A 21284-nucleotide genomic window follows, 5' to 3' on the forward strand; every position below is an offset into this window, starting at 1 on the left:
TGCCGGTCCTCAAAGGCAGAGGTCCTCACAAAATGTTGGCGCAGCTCAAATTATTGAGACTGAATCCGGAAAGGTGCATTTCATCAAGTAGGACACATTTCTACATGTATTAGGCCATCCCAAATACTGGCATGGATATGGCTCCTGAGGACTGGATTTGGACAGCCCTGACCTAGAGCATCTACTGATCTGAAGTTAAAATGAGATAAAGGCTTCAGAAACGTTCACTGCAAACCCTCAAAAGCCCATACCCAATATAAATAGATCATTAGATGGCTTAATAGTTACATTTTCTATTTATAATATCCTGTGTAAAAAAAATTGGCCAGAAGATGAAGCAGCAGAGTACAGGGACCAAACTTCAAATTGTGGGTGGGGCTGGTGATGCTGCTCAGATTGCCTCATTTCACTCTATAGACCAGAGAGGAGGCCAGAGGCAATCCATTAAAAGGTCTGTCATGACAGAAGTGGCCAGTATCTGGGCTGCTCACAAGAGGCTTTAAAAAGTGATGCATTTGACAGCTTGACACAGGATAGGTTTATCATCTTCCTCTGTATCAACTGAGGTATGCGAGGATGCTGGCTAGTGTTCTACCATATTTTCTGGTTGAACTTGGATGCATGTCTTTTTTTTAACCAAACTATGCTAACTATAAACACAAACAAAAAGAAACTTTAACTTTATGCCTACACAGATCAAAGATAAAATTAAATACTATGCACCCTGCAGGGCTGGCAGAGAAGACATGTGCCAAATAACTGAAAAAGCTGGTGGAGGAGGACAGGACAGGGATCAAGCAATGGTCTGGGAAGTCACATGGCCTCTGCAAAGCGTACATCCACACACCTTACACATGCTTTCATCTGCATTTTAACTTCAGCCAGTAGCATGCAATCTTAGTTTACATTTCTTACAGAACTAACATGATGCATCAAAGTAATGATAAAAACAAAAATAGCACTAGACCCTTCTCATTGTGCTTGGCATATAAATAGAAGCACTCTAACCAGTCTGACTAACCGCCAGAAGGGTTTGGCTCCAATTAACAAGCCTGTAACGAAAAACTGGGGATGGAGGACGCATTCTTCTCCTGCAGGAAGACTGTTAAGAACTGGGCAAATGGGCTTTTTTAAATCCTTTGGCCAACTATCCTAACCTATGAAAGATTAAACTAATTATTCTGGGAGAACAAAATCCTTCTCAGAAACACCGATAAAGGTGGGTCAACACCTAGAATGTGTCTCCAAATATTTTTGACTGGCAGCACTGGCAGCACAGTGGCTTAATGGTTAGCGCTCCTGCCTTGCAGTGCTGGATCCCCGGTTTGAATCTCAGCCAGGGCGCTATCTGCAAGGAATTAGTGTGTTCTTCCCATGTCTGCGTGGGTTTTCTCCCATAGCCCATAAACAAGTTAATTGGCTTCCCCCTAAATTGGCACTACATGATAGACATATGACTATGGTAGGGATTACACTTTAGAGTGCTGCAGAAAATGTCAGCACAATAATAATAGCCATGTATTTCTAAAGCTAGAAAACAGACAAGACAGCCACGGCTGCACATTACCCTGGTAACAATCATTTTTAACATCGCAGAGTAATACTGGGCACTGGTTTCTGTTTTGAAAGGAATATGGGAAAACAGTACCTAGGCTAATATTAAAACCTTTCCTCGTCCTGTAAACCAAACTAGAATAGGCTTAAGGGCTCTTTCATATTAGCCAACGCGTGTAGGAGCCGTTCTCCTGCACGCGTTGACTAGCCTGCGGCTGTTGTCGGGAATCTGCGGTGCGACGCTGAGTAGCGGCGGTAGTATTAATTAACCCGACGGGAAACCGCAGATTCCCGATGAGAAAAAAAACTCCTGGGTGCGTCTCATACTGCAGCGCATCGAAATGCAGCGTAGGGTGTGAAAGGTAAAATGAAAGTCTATGGACTTTCATTTTACCTTGGTTAACGCAAAGTATAGACTTTGCGTTAAAAACGCTGAAAAAGGGCTCTTGCGAGAAAGAGCTCTGACTAGTTCACTTGACGTCACTGGCCACGGTACTGCTATCATATTCCTATGGATGACCCGGTAATACCAGAAAGTATAGGGCTATGGCAAGTGTCAGAATCATGCCAACGATGTAAAGCCAGCAGGTAAACCACCAGCATCTAACATATACCAAGTTTAACATGTTTTTGCACTTATTCTCAAGTATGTTAGTAGCAGAGATAAGCTTGTGTTCTAAAACAAAAGCAAAGCCAGGAGTACAAGTACACTGCATTTTTGATCAGAGACTCATTTTAAATTGTGAGTAAAAGTGCAACTATAGGAAAACAAAAATTCTATAACTAAGGTGTGTGGATCCAAGGCTGAAAAATACAGTATCAGCATATACAAATTACTCATTATCTATTGCGGGCCACCACAGACCCCTCTACATCTTCCAGTGCAAATTCTTACTCTATATAAGTTTATATTCATACAAGCACTGGCTAAAAACTAGGATACTGGAAAGTATCCAAAACGTGGTACAGGAGTTCAGTTAAGAGGATCTCATCGATTTAAATAGAAATAAAAAACTGTTTCAACAGCACTCTATAGCATGAGCTCACAACAGACGGGCTCACATTGCCTATACAGTTCAGAGTTATCAGCTGAAATGATCGTTGTTAATTTTAAAGAAATACTAACGTGTGTTTAGGCGTCTAAGATTGCTGCCCTACTCTGTAGTAATCAGGTAAGATGAACTGCTTTGCCCCAAATCTCTGTTCCTGCAGTAACTTCAGAGTAAGTTCCATTCACACAGCATGGTGCATTAAGGACATACTTCTCCCACTCCCCCGCCCCCCCCCCCCCCCCCCTTCGCTCCATAGAGCAGAACATAATGATCGGATGGGAGTCAGTGTCTGTACAGCACTCATTCCTAAACTGCTTCCCTCAAACAATCTATCAATCTCCCCAAGTGACTGAAGTTGTTGCAATAAGTAAGTGTGTTTAATAAAAAAAACACTTAAGTGGACAGTGGAGCGGTTTCTTTTCCTGTAAGTTTTATTTGGAAGAAAATTAAACAATTAACATTTGCAAAAACTCCTAGAGGATCCACCATAACTCATGAAACACAGAAGGTTAAATAAATAATAATAATAAAAAAACTTCACAGCTCAAACTGCAGGACATGCCACACTGCAATCTGTTTTCATTCATTGTTTAAAAAAAACAAAAAACAAAAAAAAAAGCCTATGTTTAGCTACAAATACGCCCCAAAAATTTGATTAAGAAAATATTGTCCAACTGCCTAAAAAGAACAAATTATTGCAGAAAAACGAACAAAAGGTAAACAAAAAAACACAAATCTGCAAAACACGATATGGAGCAAAATAGGAAACGATCTTACCTTCTGGTCAGGGGATGTGGGGCTCAAAGTGCTGTTTTGTGTTTCTGGTAACAGTCCATTCTCATTAACTTGCACGTCTGCTTTAACATCTGTAAACAGAAAATAATCATAATATATATTATAATAATAATTCTGGCAAATAAGACTACTTTTTAACCCTTGAAAATCGGGGGTCGTCTTCTACGCCGGGTGATGCATGCCGATACGCATACGGGACATGCTGATGTTTACGCGATGCTGATATGTGATGGGCATACGCAACATGCTGATGATTAATTATCAGGTGCTGGAGATTCAGCAGTCGCCGCATATGCTGGGGAGAGCTCATTGCTCACACTGCAAGGTCTGGGACACGCAGCGTATGAAAGAAAGATCGCGCTGTGCCCATAAAACACTCCTCTTCCACTTGTCTGGCCCGCCCTATCTTTTTACTGCATGTGCGAGAAGGAGGTAAATAGGATACAATCGGTGATAGAGACGTGCTTTATGGGCACAGCGCAATCTATTCTTCCATACAGCTCTGATAAACAGGGAGACGGAGAGCTGACCAATACGCTACTGTTATAAACTGGGTACCACATACAGTACAGCACCAGTATGTTCATACATAGCAGGGCTGCGGAGTCTGTCCAAAAATCCACCGACTCAGACTCCTCAGTTTAGGATTCCACCGACTCCTCTAATTTGCATATTACAATCTTGTTGATTGAAAGTATGTAACATAAAAAATTTGCTTAGGAATTTTAAAAGACAGCTGAAGTGAGAAGGATATGGAGACTGCCATATTTATTCCCTTTAGTCATAGACTAAAACTAGTCCTTGGTAAGAGTACTTGTAAAAGGTACAGGCCGGAACAAAGAACATCTATCAGGCCATAGGCAATGTAACTGTGGGTACATGTAAGAGTGATGTGCAGGTACTCTGCAGAGGAATAAGGAGATTCTTCCTCTATTACACATTCTTCATGCACAATCTGAACCAGGTTTATGGGTGATAGACAACACCTCTGTGTTCAATGTGCACAACATTCTCAGTGGATTCCCTGCAGCTCTGTGGAGAGTGCATATGTAGAGTATAGTACTACTGTGTAACAAAGTAAACCTGAGACAGATGAAATTAAAATTTTATACATACCTGGGAGTTCCTCCAGCCCCCTTCAGGCTAATCAGTCCCTCGCTGTCCTCCTGCCACCTGGATCTTCTGCTACGAGTCCAGGTACTTGAGCCAGTCTGGCGTAGTGCGCATGCACACACTCCGCCGCCGGGAGCGTACTACACCTGCACAGCACTGTTGCACAGGTGCAGAGCGCTCCTGGCTGTGGAAGCGGCATGCGGCCGGACTGCGCTGACTGGCTGAATTACCAGGACTCATAGCAGAAGATCCAGGTGGCGGAGGAGGACAGCGAGGGACTGATTAGCCTGAAGGGGGCTGGAAGAAGCCCCAGGTATGTATAAAACTCTCTTTTCATCCTTCTCAGGTACCATTTAATTCGTAGTCACCAAAACAACATATCAAATTATTTGATTTCATGAGCAAAGAGAGTGCGTACATTTGCATAAATCAGAATCAACGCAGAATTATTTCCATCTCATTGACCATCTCTATTAGTGACACGGCTACACATCAGGCTTTATACTTACAGCATAGATGTTATTTCACATATGAGATTCCTGTGTACACATCATATATACAGTCACAATCAGATGTGTATATCTGACTTTAAAAATACGGGGACTGCTTTATTGAAGCAGCACAAGTAACTCATTTTAATTAGTTTATTTCATTTTTGTGAACTAAGCACAGCTATTACTGTATGTATAATTTATGATGACTATTATCTCAGAAATAGAACATTTTATCATATTTTCTATTTTAATTACAGTTTAAATTCATTAGGAGTCTGAGCATTTTTCCCGACTCCAGGCACCCAAAATTGCCCCGACTCAGACTCCACGACTCCGACTCCACAGCCCTGATACATAGCACCAGTATACAATTTATTTATATTTGGTGTGCGTTGGAAGAGGGGTAGTCTTATATGGCGAGTATATCCCAAAGCCTATTTTGACTGGAAAAGTTGGGGGGTCATCATACGCCCAGTCGTCTTATACCCCGGAATATACAGTAATAAGAATATACGGTAATCATATTATAATCATCTGTGAAGCCACTGCGAGATATGCTTGTAAAAAAGCCAATTATAAGCTGTAGTAGAACTTGCTTGATACACCAATGCCCTAATCTCCTTGCAGTGCTATATTATGGATGGGGGTGTGTCCCAGACTACCGGGAGGCTGGACCACATCTGGCAGTCCAAAAAATGTAGAGAATTTTCACAAAATTTATGGAATTTGGCTTTAAACTTTTATGGTGCATTGCAGCTTTCCAATGCTGTTTTTACTGCCAGACGACATTGCATAGTTGATATCCTGCAGTATTAGACAAGATAAACAGAATTTATATTACGCTTTTCTCCTGGCGAACTCAAAGCGCCAGAGCTGCAGCCATTAGGGGTGTGCTCTATAGCCAGTAACCGTGTTAGGGAGTCTTGGCCAAGGTCTCATATTGAACAGGTGCAGGCTTACTAAACAGGAAGAGTCGATACTCTAACCCAGAGCCCTTAACCGTTACACTATCCAGCCACCGCTAATCCACTATCCAGCCAGACTAATAGTAACATTTTTTTTACCAAAACCTTTAATATCTTGATCAAAATTGAACACGTGAGGCTTTATATGTCCCCAAACTAACATTCCAAAGATATCTTGAATGTATTTTGACTTTAGCATAACATATAGATGAAAGACCACACTTACCTTCGGTAAGGTCTTTTCCAGTAGTCCAGGGGACAGCACCCCTCCTCAGAGACTTGTCTCCCCTCCCAATTCTGGACAGGAAGCTATTAAACAAACAAATTTGCATAATGGACAGCAGTACATGTATAAATACAAGCCACTTACAATGATCCTCAGTAATAACAAAGATGACCCGGACTCACCATATGATGCTTGCAAAATTTCTTCTTAATAGTTTCCCACATAGGGTGGGAAGTAGGGGTGCTGTCCCCTGGACTACTGGAAAAGACCTTACCGAAGGTAAGTGTGGTCTTTCCCAGAACGTCCCTGGGACAGCACCCCTCCTCTGAGACGATAAACAAGATTCTTATTAGGGTGGGACTACTGCCTGTAGAACTTTTCTACCAAAGGCTAGATCACCACTTGATAATAAATTTAGTCTGTGATGTTTTACAAATGTGTTCTGGCTGGACCAGGTAGCCGCTCTACAAATCTGCTCGATGGAAGCTCCAGCCCTCTCTGCCCATGAGGTTGCGACACTTCTTGTAGAATGAGCTTTGACAGATGTTGGAAGGACCTTACCCTGTGATTGATATGCCATTAGAATAGCTTGTCTTATCCATCTAGCAATAGTTGGCTTTGATGCACGGAGCCCCCTATTCTTTCCAGCAAACAGGATGAACAAAGCATCTGTCCTCCTCCATGATTTAGATCTCTCCAAGTATTGAAGTAGACACCTTCTGACGTCCAGACAATGAAGCTGTTTTTTTTTCTCAGACTGTTTCTCGCAAAATGAAGGAAGAAATATCTCCTGAGTTCTGTGAAAAGTTGAAACTTCTTTTGGAAGGAAGGCAATATCTGGCCTCAAAGTAACCTTGTCTTCTGAAATAATACAGTAGGGAGGCTTAATTTACAAGGCCTGTAACTCTCCTACCCTTCTTGCCGAAGTAATCGTAAGAAGAAATGCCATCTTCAAGGATAAGTTTTTCCGAAACCTGGTCAATTGGCTCAAAGGGAGGACCACACATAGCCTGTAAGACTATGTTTAGATCCCAAGACGGGGTTCTCGGAACCAACACTGGACGTAACCTCTTAATTGCCTGAAAAAAACGAAGAATGAACTCCTCCTGGGCTAGTCTTCTTTGTAGGAAAACACTGATTGCCGCTGTTTGAACTTTTAACGTACTAATACTCAGTCCTTTTTCAAACCCTGCCTGCAGGAATTCTAAAACTGATGTTGATGAATGAACATCCATAGATCTCTCCAAACACCAGCTATTATAGATTCGCCAGGCCTTCTGATAAATTACTCTTGTCACTTTCTTTCGACTTTGAATCAAGGTTTCCGAAAGACCATCTGAAAACCCCTTAGATTTTAGAATGTTCCACTCAGGTTCCATGCAGAGAGATGCATCTGCTGAAGATTTGGATGAAAAACTGGCCCCTGCTGCAATAGATCCAGACGTTGAGGCAGAAGCAACGGAGGACTGATCGATAACCTCTGTAATAGACTGAACCACGGTCTTTTCGGCCAAAACGGAACTATCAGAATTAATCGAGCCCTGTCTCGACAAATCTTGCTGAGAACCTTCGGAATTTGGGATAGAGGGGGAAAAGCATACATTAGTCTGACACTCCAATCTATCGAAAAGGCATCTATCGCCCATGGCCTGTCCTGGGGGCCATAGGGAACAAAAGAGTTGACACCTTGCGTTGCTCCTCCTTGCAAATAGATCCACTTCTGGATGTGCCCATGTCATGCAGATCTCCTGGAAAACCTCCGAGTTCAGGGCCCACTCGTCCTGCTTTAGAGCCGATCTGCTTAGGTAATCCGCAAGATAATTGTTTACACCCCTCAGATGCACTGCTCTGATGGATTTTAAATTTTTCTCTGCCCACAATAGGATCTTTGAGGTCTGAGACCATAAAAGGTGACTCTTCGTCCCTCCTTGCCTGTTGATGTATGCCACTACACTGGCGTTGTCTGAACGTACTAGAACATGACAGTGGCTGATGTAATTGCGAAAGTGAAGTAGGCCCATCCATACTGCCTGTAACTCTCTGCTGTTTGACGATCTTCCTTTCATCAAAGTGGACCACCGACCCTGTGCTGGTAGTGAGTCTATATGAGCCCCCCATCCCCAGGAGATGGCGTCTGTTGTCATGATTTTCTCGACTGGAGAAAACCACGGTCGACCTTCGGACAGACGTACTGGATTCTGCCACCAGCTGAGAGCTGCCTTTACTCTGAAAGGAATTAGCAACCTTCTTTCTAAGGACGTCACCTTTCTGTTCCAATTTTTTAGGATCCAATTTTGAAGTATTCTTGAATGGAGTTGTCCCCACTGGACTGCAGGGAAGGAGGAGGTTAGAAGGCCTAGAACCGACATAGCCCTTCTTAGCGTAATGGCACCTGTGGTCTGAAAAGAAAGAACAGTATTAAGAATAGCAGTTATCTTTCTCTGAGGCAAAAACACTTTCTCATCACAAGTAGAAATAACAAAACCTAAATATTCCATAGTCTGTTTAGGTTGAATAGATGATTTAGACCAGTTAATAAGCCATCCTAGAGATTGGAGCAATTCCAGAGCTGAATTAATCTGGATTTTCAAGGAATCTACTGATTCACCTCCAAAAAAAAGATCATCCAGGTAGGCCAAAACATTAATAGATCTTTTCCTCAAAACAGCTAAGACCTCGGACATGACCTTCGTGAACAACCAAGGGGCCGAGGCTAATCCAAAAGGTAAAGCGTTAAACTGGAAGTGCCTTACCTCTTCCTGAATGCTGATGGCAAACCTTAGGAACTGCTGAGACTGTAGCTCTATCGGGATGTGTAGATAGGCGTCCTTGAGATCCAATGATGCCAGGAAGCAATCCTCCTGTAACAGACTTATAACAGAGGTGATATTGTCCATCCTGAATCTTCGATATTTTACGGCTTTGTTCAACCCTTTCAGATTGAGGATGAAGCGGAACTCCCCCTGAGGCTTTTTTACAAGAAAGACCGGCGAATAATATCCCTGACCTCTCTGGCATGATGGGACCTCTGATAACTTTTTTGTAGTAACATACTTCGTTTTGTAATGCCAATGTTTGAATTTCTGTCTTTGGCCTTTGATTTACCCAGAACCTTCGCGGGGGGGGGGGAATACTGAAATTCTATGGCATACCCTTCCAACACAATTTTCTGTAACCAGAGATTTTGAGGAAGAAGGAGCCACTGCTCGTAAAAATGGGCCAGTCTTCCCCCCCACCGGGATCCTGACGTCATTGTTTATTTTGCTGGGAGGTATGGGCAAAATTTGATTTGGCTTTCTGAGGCCTACTTGGACCCCATCTCTTTCTCGATGAAGTCTTGGGGTCTAGTTCTGGTTTAGAGGAACGAAAGGAGCGTTTGGGTGGAAAGGTCCTCCTTTTAAACAGGAAAATTCTTTTTAGCATCAGCAGTTCTTTCCAAAGTCTGCTCTAACTTTGAGCCAAAAAGAAATTCCCCCTCACAAGGTAGATTACATAATTTAGAGCGGGAAGAGTTATCTCCCTGCCACGTCTTTACCCATATACCATGTCTAGCAGAATTTACTAAAGCCGTGGTCCTGGCTGTCAACTTCACCGTATCATCTGCTGCATCAGTGAGATAATTAGTGGAATTGAATAGTTTAGGAAAGTCCTTTAATATCTCCTCCCTAGGAACACCAGAAGCAATTTTGTCCTGTGTTTCCATCAACCAGTATTTCAGGGACCTACCCACTGCTGTTGAAGCTACTGCAGGTTTAAAAGTTAGTGATGAGGACTCCCATGCTCTTCTGAGGAGATTATCCGCTTTTTTGTCAATTGGATCCTTTAGGTTTCCAAAATTTTCGAACTGCAAATCTGTTTTCTTTGACACCCTGGAAAAAGATGGGTCAAGCTTGGGAGATGTACCCCAGAATTTCTGGTCCTCCGCACAAAACGGGTATCTACGATTTAATGAACGAGGCCAAAGGGCTCTCTTTTCAGGTTCATCCCACTCCTTCTTAATCATATTTTTTAGAGAAGAATGAACTGGGATAAAACTGGACTGGGGATCTGACAAACCTTCGTACATCTGATCCAAGGGTGTCAAAGTTCTCTGTTCAACTGTAATACCCATAGCCGTATGCATATCAGATAGTAGATTCTTCATTAGCTCCGGAGAAAAAGCAAATTTCTGCCCTTTGTCTGGTCTATCAGATGTATCCTCAGCGGAAATCTCTTCAAAAGGAAGATATTTCACCCTCCTCCCCAGAATTTTCTGACTCCTCTGAATCCTCTCCCCTCTTTCTCTTAGGAACAGATAGGGAAGGTACAGGGACAGTGACATCAGGAATAGCCGAAGTGCCCTCCATAGGGGAAGTGCCCTCCAAAGGGGGGGGGGGGATGTCCTCCATAGGATCTGCTACAGCTGATGAGGATGATGCTATAGCAGAATCCTTAATTTCTTTTATGGCTGAAGACATCTCCGAGCGCATCCATCCCATTAAGTCTTTGAAAACTACTGGGGATTCATCCTTGACAATTTTATCTGTACAATACTGACATAATTTCTTAGATGAAGGGGCAGATGATGATATGCGATTATTGCAGATAGCACATCGTCTTTCTTTGGAGGATGATGAGTGTTTACTCAGAGTGGACTGCCGTCCATAAAACTTCCGCACTCTAAGGAGAAGCCTCCACCACGCTGGGCGCATAGCACACTGAGTCCCCTGCTCAGCCCGTCCTTGCCTGCCCCACACGCTGCACCTGCCGCCTGACATGGGAGCACCGAGGCCCCTCCATCCGCTCCTGTCCGGGACAGGAAAAACAACTGAGGATCATTGCAAGTGGCTTGTATTTATACATGTACTGCTGTCCATTATGCAAATGTGTTTGTTTAATAGCTTCCTGTCCAGAATTGGGAGGGGAGACAAGTCTCTGAAGAGGGGTGCTGTCCCAGGGACGTTCTGGGAAAGAATAGTACAGAATTAGGCTCCGTTCCTATTTGCAGCACCCGATTCAGATCAGAGTGGACTAGTTCAGAGTCTGCTCCACTTTCTCGTTGCATTCGGGTCGCACATGGTGTGCATTAGCATTAGCACATGCGGGACAGACCTAGAGCCCGTTTTTAAAATGGACTTAGGTCCTCTAGTCCTATCTAATAAAATCCCTGTGTCGCTGCGGCCAACTGTCCCTGTGTCCGTGTTTTTTGCTACTGCGCATGTGCGCAGCACGGACAGCCGTTGGGATAGGAGGGCTCTTCACTTAGGCATCACTTTAAAGGGATCTGAAGTGAAAATTTAAAAAAAAAAAAAAAAAAAAAAAACTTATGATAATTATTTGTATGTGTAGTACATCTAAGAAATTTGCAAAAAAAAAACCCATAACAGCAGCAGCGATAGGGAACCGGAAGGTTTTGCAGCTGCATAGGAACAAATAGAAAACTGACAGTTTACAGCACACTGGCTGTAAAAACTGACAGTTTTTACCTGATCCTGATGGCAGATCCGAACCGCCGGCTCCGCCAAAAAAAAACCTCTTTCAAAGTCAGAGAGCTCTGTCTTCTGAAGCTTCTCTTAAACATACTGTCAACAAGTTACATTAGTTATGTTAATTAGAATAGATATGTAATACAATCTCTTACCCACCCTGTTTTAAAAGAACAGGCAAATGTTTGTGATTCATGGGGGCTGCCATCTTTGTCATGGGGGCAGCCATCTTTTTGGTTAAAAGGAGGTGACAAGGAGCAGGAGACAGTTCCTACTATCCTGTGTCCTGATTACCCCCTCCCAGCTGCACACGCTAGGCTTCAAGTGTCAAATTCAAAATGTAAAAAAAAAAAAAAAAAAAAAAAAAAAAATTGCACCAAAACAGCAGAACGAGAACAACAAAATCAGAAATCCCATCATGCTTTGCACAGCATCAGGGGAAAAAAGCCTGGGCAGTTTTCTTCTGTGCAGCTAAAAATGAGGCTTGTATAAGAGAAACAAAGTTCTGATGCTGTGAAACTGTTAAAGAAACACCAAGCCTTTTCAGTGCTGCTGAGTCGATTTTTAGTCCGGAGGTTCACTTTAAGTGTCTGTCACTGTATTTTGTTTTTTCTGCAGAGTAAAGTTCAAAAGTTGTACTAGCCTGCTCTGTGAAATCATGTAGAATGCAGAGTAGTGTGTGAATTGCAAATATTAGAGAATGATGCAATATAAAAAAAAAAAACAAACAAACTGAAAATATAATTTTTCTTTGCTACTAATGCCCTATCAATTATCCGCACTACACATACAATTTATCATAATTTTTTTTTCGCTTCAGTGTCACTTTAACTCACAAAATAATGATATTTTACTTTTAAGTTAGAAATCAGATGTTCCACTTTACAACACAAACTGTCCAAGTTTTTCCATTACCCACTAGCAAACACAGATTGGAAGACCATAACACACATGCACCAACACATGCCCAGCAGATGGCAGCACTAGATCACTTTAAAACCTGCGAAGATGAACAATCCATGAAAAGGCCACTGCGGAATGTTAGCGCTCATTAAAGCTCTTTGGAAGAATGGTTATTATGTCATTCCAATCCAACAATAACGTGCAGTCACATACCACGATTAGGTCACTGCCCAATGTAAGCATAAACAATTGTAAATTACAAATGTGTTGCCAGCATGGATCGGTTTTCACATGTCACCAATCCAAACACCAATGCAGGTAGCCAATTCTCTCCCACAGGAAATCTGTACATCCATATGACACAAACACCTACATACATGCAATTCCAACAGACCGCTGTTGTGTAATGCTCAATCATTATGGGTTAGAGAAACCCTCAAAAGTAGTTGGACTTAAAGGGAAATAAACAGTTCTGCATTTATTGGTGAATAGCCACAATTCACTAAGCTTATCGCCACTCAATTATTAAGTTAAACGGATCCTTAAGTTAAGGACTGGATCCTAAACTTAAAGACAGGATGTTAATTCACAGAGAGGAATGAACTTCAAAGTGTGTGAGGAATTATCACATGGCCCGAGCTGTCGTTTAACCACTTAGCAACCTTTGCCACGCTTATCTACGCCCCTTTAAAATTCACCTGGGTCACAGGGGCGTAGATAGGCATCTCCTGTTTGTTTTCCCGCTGTGAGCGTTCGCGTGCGCGATCGCGTGCACGCGGACGCGTGCACGCGGATGCGCGGTCGCGTTCGGCACCCGCTGGTCAGCCAATCAAAGTGCTTACAAGTTTGAATAAGCACTGCCAAAGCCAATGGCAGTGCTCATTCATTCAGAATGTTTACAAACAATGTATCTGTCACTAAGCTGTTACAGTTACTGAGATCACTCGTGAGAGGATCTCATAACTAGAACAGCATTAGTGACTGATCAGGATCAGTGAGTTTTATAAATTATACCCCCCATTGAGCCCATTAACCCTTACCTCCCCTGCCACTGCTCCTCTGCTCCAATTTTCATTTTACTGTGCAGGCATTTCAGGCCCTTTTGGCTTTTCCCATATATATGCTGTATGTATAATATATATATATATATATATATATATATATATATATATATATATATATATATATATATATATATATATATATATATATATATATATATATATATATATATATATATATATATATATATATATATATATATATATATATATATATATATATATATATATATATATATATATATATATATATATATCTCCCCATTTCTATATTTTGCCACTGAAAAAAAAAAACCTTTTTTTTATTTGATCCCCTATCTGACTTGCCTAGCCACTTACGTAGTAGTACATACTACTTCCCTACTTGTCTAGCCTAGTATAGCCTAGCCTAGCATAGCCTACCTACATTTACTATGGCGAAGAGGCTTTACACTGCAGAACAAGCGGCCGCCATTCTGCAGGAGGACAGCGACAGCAGCAGCAGCAGCGAATGGGAAGATTTAGATGAGTCGGATGCTGAATGGCTACCTATGGAGGAATCTGACTCTTTCTCAGAAAGTGACTCAGATTCTGAGTCCTCTGAGCCACCACCAGCTCAGCGAGCTAGGAGAGAGGTACAGGGGAGAGGCAGTGACACCGAATCTGCATCTGAAGGTGGATCACCTGTACCTACCACCAGCAATGCCAATGTCAGAGGTCAGAGGGCTGCCAGGCCAAAGCGGAGCAAGCCAGTGAGGGAACACCTACCCTATGATATAGCCCACCCACAGTGGTCCACCCCTAATATGGAAGCCCCTAACATCCCTCCCTTCACAGCAAGAAGTGGTTTATTAGTTAATACCCAGAATATGCAGCCAATTGATTATTTCAGTCTGTTCCTTACTGACACTTTTCTGGACTGTATTTGTGAACAGACCAATCTTTACGCCCAACAGAAGATAGCAGACAATCCCACCGCATATTTGGCAAGAAAATGGGTCCCCACTACTACCCCTGAGCTAAAGGTCTTTTTGGGCTTGACCTTTAATATGGGCCTTGCTCCGAAACCAAAATTATGCCAATTCTGGTCCACAAAATCCATACATTGTATGCCTATCTATTCCGCCGCCATGCCTAGAGGCCGGTACACATTGCTGTTAAGATGCCTGCATTTTAATAACAATGAAGAGCAGCAGCTCCATCGTGACGACCCAGCCTTTGACCGGCTATTCAAATTGCGGCCGATCATCAAACATTTAAATGAAACATTCAAAGAAGCTTATATGCCAGAGAAAAACTTGGCTATAGATGAGTCCCTAGTCCCATTCCACGGAAGGCTAGGGATCAAACAATACATTCCCAACAAGAGGGCACGTTACGGGATAAAAGTCTACAAGCTGTGTGAAAGTGGGAGTGGATATACTTTTACGTTCAAGATCTACGAAGGAAAGGACAGCTTGATAGAGCCTGCTGGATGCCCTCCTTACATGGGTACAATTGAGAGAGTAGTCCTGGACTTGCTAAACCCGCTTCTCCACCAAGGGTATCATTTATATGTGGACAATTTTTATACCAGTGTCCCATTATTTAAATTTTTATTTTCTGTCCAGACTCCAGCCTGCGGAACTGTTAGGGCAAACAGGAAAGGCCTGCCGCCACAGGTTGTCAGTAAAAAATTAAAGAAAGGGGAGACCTGTAGCCAAAGGAGCAATGAGCTGCTTGCCTTGAAATTCAAGGATAACAGGGATGTCCTAGTTTTGACCACCATCCACTCCGAGGCCACAACAACAGTCAGGTCTCGTAGAGAGCATCGAGTCAAGCCAGTAGCCATTGTTGACTATAATAAATTTATGGGGGCAGTAGACCTGGCCGACCAAGTAATGGCACCATACAGGATTGATAGGAAAAGAAAGGCCTGGTATAAGAAAGTTGCAATAAACTTAATGCAGGTCGCCGTTCAGAACTCTTTTGTTCTGTACAACAAATCAGGCAACAAGGGCGCTTATTTAGACTTCCTGGAGGAGATCATAACATCATTGATACATGAATCTGGACAACCTGCCACAAACCAAGACCTGGTTTCAGAGAATGTCATCCGACTCGAAGGAAATCATTTCCCCGCCCCAATCCCCCCTACTCCATCAAAGAAATATCCTCAAAAAAAATGCAGAATTTGCCGGAAAAATGGAGTTAGAAGGGACACCCGCTATCATTGCCCAAAGTGTCCATCCAAATTAGGACTGTGCCTCAACCCGTGCTTTGAAGTGTACCATACAGCAGTCCGTTTTTAGGTTTTTTTTTTTCTTTTTCTCTCACTGCTTCAATTTTTTACTTTACGCTTGACCTTCTGGATCTGACCTCTGGCATGGACTATGACCACCCCCTGGCTTCTGACCTCTGGCATGGACTACGACTACCCCCGGCTTCTGACCTATGGCATGGATTATGACTACCCCCTGGCTTCTGATCTCTGGCATGGATTACGACTACCCCCGGCTTCTGACCTATGGCATGGATTCCGACTACCCCCTGGCTTCTGATCACTGGCATGGATTACGATTACCCCCAGCTTCTGACCTCTGGCATAGATTACGACTACCCTCTGACCTCTGGCATGGATTTCAACTCCCCTCTGACTTCTGACTTATGGTTCAGCTAAAGACACTACAGCTTCTGACTTCTTAAGCAGTGAGTACCAATGTTTTTGTGTTTAATGTTAAGAGAACTTGCTGCACTTGTTTCATTTTTTTAGTGAAATGTCAGTGAAATGGTTTAGCCACCCTCCATGACCAGGCCTTAGTCTAACAAGGTGTCTTCTGAAAAAAAAAAAGTATGCCTTAGTAAGAAAGAATTTAGAAAAGTCCAGATGTTACAAAATGGCAATATCTGAGTAGGCCTGGGTCTCTAGTTTTCAGAATGGTAACATTTGTGACTTTTATTCAATGATCTGATGTTACAGGGGTTTTTATAAGAAAGAATGGCATTGTTACATTTGGTGAAAAAATGGCCTTGAAAAAGCCACTGGTGCTACTTGTGGTTAATAGTCTGCGGTGTGCCCAAAAAGCTATCTGTTTATGTATATAGGGTATCATTTTACCCGTGACAAGTGAGAGACTCAAATTTGGGAAGTTTGTGAGCCTAGGCATATGTCAAATTAATTTTTTTTCATGCCAAAGTGAAAAAACTGTAAAAAAAATACCATATTCAAAGTTATAGTGCAATTTCAGCAAAACTGCATGGGTGCAAATGTTACAAAATATGTATATGTGAGTAGGCCCAGGTCTCTAGTTTTCAGAATGGTGACATTTATGGCTTTTCTTGATTGTTCAAATGCTCCAAAGGCTTGTCTAAAATAGAATGACTGTATTACTTTTGGTACAAAATATGGCCTTGAAAAATCCATTAGTGCTACTTGTGGCTAACAGTGTCCCATGTGCCCAAAAAGCTATCTGATTATGTATATCGGGTATCATTTTAACCGTGACAAGCGAGAGAAGATAATTTGTGGTGTTAGAGAGCTGAGGCCTATATTATATGAATGTTTTTTGTAATGAACTGAATCAAAAGCAGTAAAATTGTTATTTTCATTTACTCTACACCAAAATAAAAACACTTGTAAAAAATCCCTAAAGTGACAGAATTGAAAAAAGAATACATAATTTGTTACCTTAGGGACTCAGCTTTTTAAATATGTATGCCACGAGGGTATAATACCATTATTTTTGCCAATAAGGGCATGTAATCATTCACAGAGTACAAAGTGAAATCAAAAAACACAAAATGGAAAAAATACACCTTTATTTCCAATTTATATATTGTTGCCATGCATTGTACTAGAAACATATTTTAAATGTTGTAATAACCAGGACAAACGGGCAAATAAAATGTGTGGGTTTTATCTAACGTAACACTTTTTATTTTTAAATTATAAAGGCTGAGATCTGAGAAATAATGATTTTTTTCTTTTTTTTCATTATAATTCCTTTTAAAATGCATACAAAATAAAATATAACTCAGCAAAAAGTACCCTCCAAAGAAAGCCTAGTTTGTCCTGAAAAAAACAAGGTATAGATCATTTAGGTGCAATGAGTAGTGGTAAAGTTATTGACAAATGAATTGGAGGAGCGTGAAATGTGAAAATTGCTGTGGTTTTTAAGGGGAAAACCCTGTGGTAGAGAAGTGGTTAAGGATACCAAAATCCAAACAGATGAGAAACGGGGGAGCAGGCACGTATGGTGAACTGTCCTGATGCTCACCACTCCAACCCAAAGTTCTCCTTTCTGCCCCCTCCTGTACTTGCAATTCCCACATTTTCTGGTCGGCTGGGTCGGGAGCATTGCGCCTTTCTGGCCGGGCTGCACGTGTACTATAGCACGCAACCTCTGCCGGCACGCGTACATCAGTGTGGAACCCCTGGCGGGGAGCGCTCGTCGCTTGCGTGACATCAAACATTATACAAATGAGGACTACATATAATAGAGAAATATACTGCAGGCACACAGGGAGGGAGAAAGATGCCAAACATCTTCAGAATGATAGAGGCTTCAAATACAACACAACACAATTAGCTCAAGTGAATGATACACTGATCACAAACTGTTCAAATAGCAATGGCCCTGACGCGCTGCATGCTGCTCTTCGGTTTAACCAACAGTCCTGCCTTCAACAGTGGATCTTCCACCTGGAAAGCAGAAGTGTCAGGAAGACAGAGCAGCACACTGGCAAGAGGCAGCAAAGAAAGTGGCGTTAACCCTCTCTGCTTTTTGCAAAACATACAATTTTTCTCGCATGCAGGACAACAATGTGCAGGGTGTAGCTGAGGAGGAGAAATAGCTGTGGGGGTAGGTGTAACTGGGAAGGAAGGGAGGTTGTTAAGTGCCAGGTGCCAAGGGAAGGGGGGCTCAGCCTAGGTAGAGGGAGGATTTAGTGTGAGATTAGGGTTAGGTTAAGTCATATCGGGAATAATTACATATATTTAACTATCGGAATTAATACAATAGCAGTGGGGGGTGGGCTTAGGGAGTTGAATGGGGGTAACCTACTGCCAGATGCAGCACAAGTTCCAACAGCGATTGGCCAAGGATCTTCCAACTTGGCAGATTGCTGTAAACGAAGGGACTTTTGGTGGGGAGGCATCAAAATGACCTGAATAATAATTCTTTGATGAAAGTGCGCTAGTTGCACATACCATTAACGCAGCTCAGAGATTCTCTTTGGAGACCTGTACATAAAAGGCTTGTGGCTGCAGGTCACAGATTATGATGGAGCGAGGTACGAAACAAAAAGTAATAAAAATCAAAGCCAACAGACACAGGCTGATTCAGCCTGGCACAAGAGTATATCCAGACCTGTGCTGCAGAAAAGTGCAATCCTACTGGAGAAGACAAACTGAGAATACCATAATGTTCCTATTCTTGGTGCTTTCAAGTTTGACATAGGATTAACCACTTGAGGACCCAGCCTTTACCCCCCCCCCCCCCCCCCGCCCCTTAAGGACCAGCGCTGTTTTTTATGATCTGTGCTGGGTGGGCTCTGCAGCCCCCAGCACAGATCAGGTGGCATGCTGAGCGATCAGATCGCCCCCCCCCCCCCTTTTCCCCTCCTATGGGGATGATGTGCAGGGGGGGGTCTGATCGCTCCGGTCAGCAGGCATGCTGCGGGGGGGGGGGGGGGCACCTCAAAGCCCCCCTCCGCTGCAAAATTCCCCCCTCCCTCTCCTACCTGTCCCCCCTGGTGATCGGGGCTGCACAGAGCGCTATCCGTCCTGTGCAGCCTGTGACAGGAGGTCCTCTGTCACATGGCGGCGATCCCCGGCCGCTGATTGGCTGGGGATCGCCGATCTGCCTTACAGCGCAGCAGCCCCGTTCAATGTAAACAATTTACATTGTTTTCACATTTAGTCTGCGAGCCGCGATCAGCCGCGATCAGCGGCTCGCAGGCTATTCACGGAGACCCGCTCCATGATCTAACAGGAAACGGCCGCGAGCATCCTTTCCAGATTAATTAGGGAGGCACCCAGCGACGCAGATCTGCGTCGCTGGTCCTCCAGCTACCACTTTGCACGGTATGTGTGCGGTCGGCAAGTGGTTAAAGGGAACCTGAAGCAAGTGGTATATGGTGGCACATTTATTTCCTTTTACACAATGCCAGTTGCCTGACTGCCCTGCTGCTCAGTCTGGCATCAGTAGTGACCGAATCACACACCTGAAACAAGCATGCAGCTAATCTTGTCATTTTTCTCAAAAACTTCTGATCTGCATACTTGTTCAGGGTCTATGGCTAAAAGTATCAGAGGCAGAGGAGCAGCAGGTCAAGCAACTGGTATGGTTTAAAATTGGTGTATTTAATTATGTAATTAAGGCGCTGGGAAATTTGGGTGCAGGATGAAGCTGAAAAACTGCTACCCCCTGCTGGCGCAAAAGTCCCAGCGGCGTAGATTACCATTCCCCCTCCAGGCCACGTGGATTGTGGCGCAACATGTAATTCGGTTGCCAGCTATTGCTGTGGCCAAATTACGTTGTTTTTATTGAAGTTTGGGCTCGGTCTCTTGACGTTGCCCAATTACAATAGCCATAATTCCCATTACGGCCTTTGCCAGACTTGTAAAATTGAACAAACATGGCAGCCTCCATGCCCCTCTCACATTATGTTCCCTTTAAAGGATAGAAATATAAGAGCTGTTACCAGGGCTGTGGAGTCGTAGCAATTTTTGGGTTCCTGGAGTCAGATGATTTTTGCACCCATTCCATAGCCTGCAAGGGCTATGGAGTAGGAGTCAGAGCAGTACCTGGAGTCAGTTGAAGCCGGTGATTTCATAAACTGAGTAGCTGGGTGATTTTTGCACCAAATCCACAGCCCTCGCGGCTACTGTATGCACCTTTTTTTGTAAAAGCACTTTTTATTCATCCATCATTCAAGTCCCCGATTAGGAAAAGGAATGTAGGCAGAGAATTTTAGAACTTCTGCCCTGGATGCTGCTCTGACTCAGTAAATAAAAGGATGGATTTTAACCTTGCACTTTCAACTTGAAGTAGCACCAGCATATTTATAATTGAAATAGTTTAATTGCCATCAGCAAGCAAGAAAATACAGGACTTTTTCACCTACTGGTACTTTTTCAATTGCAAAATACTAAAAAGTTCTTTTAAAGTGGACATGAACTCTTGCACAGGACAGAAGGAAAACAGAGAAATTCACCCTGTATGTTTTTAGAGAGTTTAGCCTGTCTAATTCCCCCTCAGCTGATTTCTCAGCTGTGTCATCTCAGGCATCTCGGCAGAGCAGCCAATTTGTAGACACAGGATGTTAGCCCTATGTCTGCTTCCGTGAAAGCAGGAAGTAGACACTGCAGATTTGTTGCAGGATTTGTATCAGTTGTCACAAAATAAAGGTTTTTCTTTAAAGGTCATTATGCTATTGCTTATATTTTACAGCAGAGAGGAAGTTCCGAGTTCATATCCGCTTTAGAAAAAATGATGTTCTAGGTCTAGGAGAAAGCTTTAAATATTTTCAATATAAATGGCTGTCCTGGTAGAGTGTATTTTTCCTCCCAGAGTATAAAATATATCCTCAGTATCAAAATGATAAAGGAATTCTGCAAAAGCACAATTTCCCAGCTGACACATTTCAGCTTTGGGTAGCATCCTTAAAACAGAGGATTAACAGACTTCGTGAAGG

General features: G+C 42.8%; 1 protein-coding gene across 9 annotated transcripts in view; it reads right to left on the reverse strand.

Moving 5' to 3' along the window:
- Positions 1 to 21284, reverse strand: part of PPP1R12C (protein phosphatase 1 regulatory subunit 12C) — a 137424-nt gene that overhangs the window by 43370 nt on the left and 72770 nt on the right. For all 9 annotated transcript variants that reach the window (XM_068241253.1, XM_068241249.1, XM_068241248.1 and 6 more), the window contains exon 9: positions 3384 to 3472. In XM_068241253.1, coding sequence (XP_068097354.1) covers positions 3384 to 3472 — 89 coding nt within the window. The remainder of the gene's footprint in view (positions 1 to 3383; positions 3473 to 21284) is intronic.

The sequence above is a fragment of the Hyperolius riggenbachi genome, chromosome 6, assembly GCF_040937935.1.
Source record: "Hyperolius riggenbachi isolate aHypRig1 chromosome 6, aHypRig1.pri, whole genome shotgun sequence".
NCBI classification, from domain to species: Eukaryota; Metazoa; Chordata; class Amphibia; order Anura; family Hyperoliidae; genus Hyperolius; species Hyperolius riggenbachi.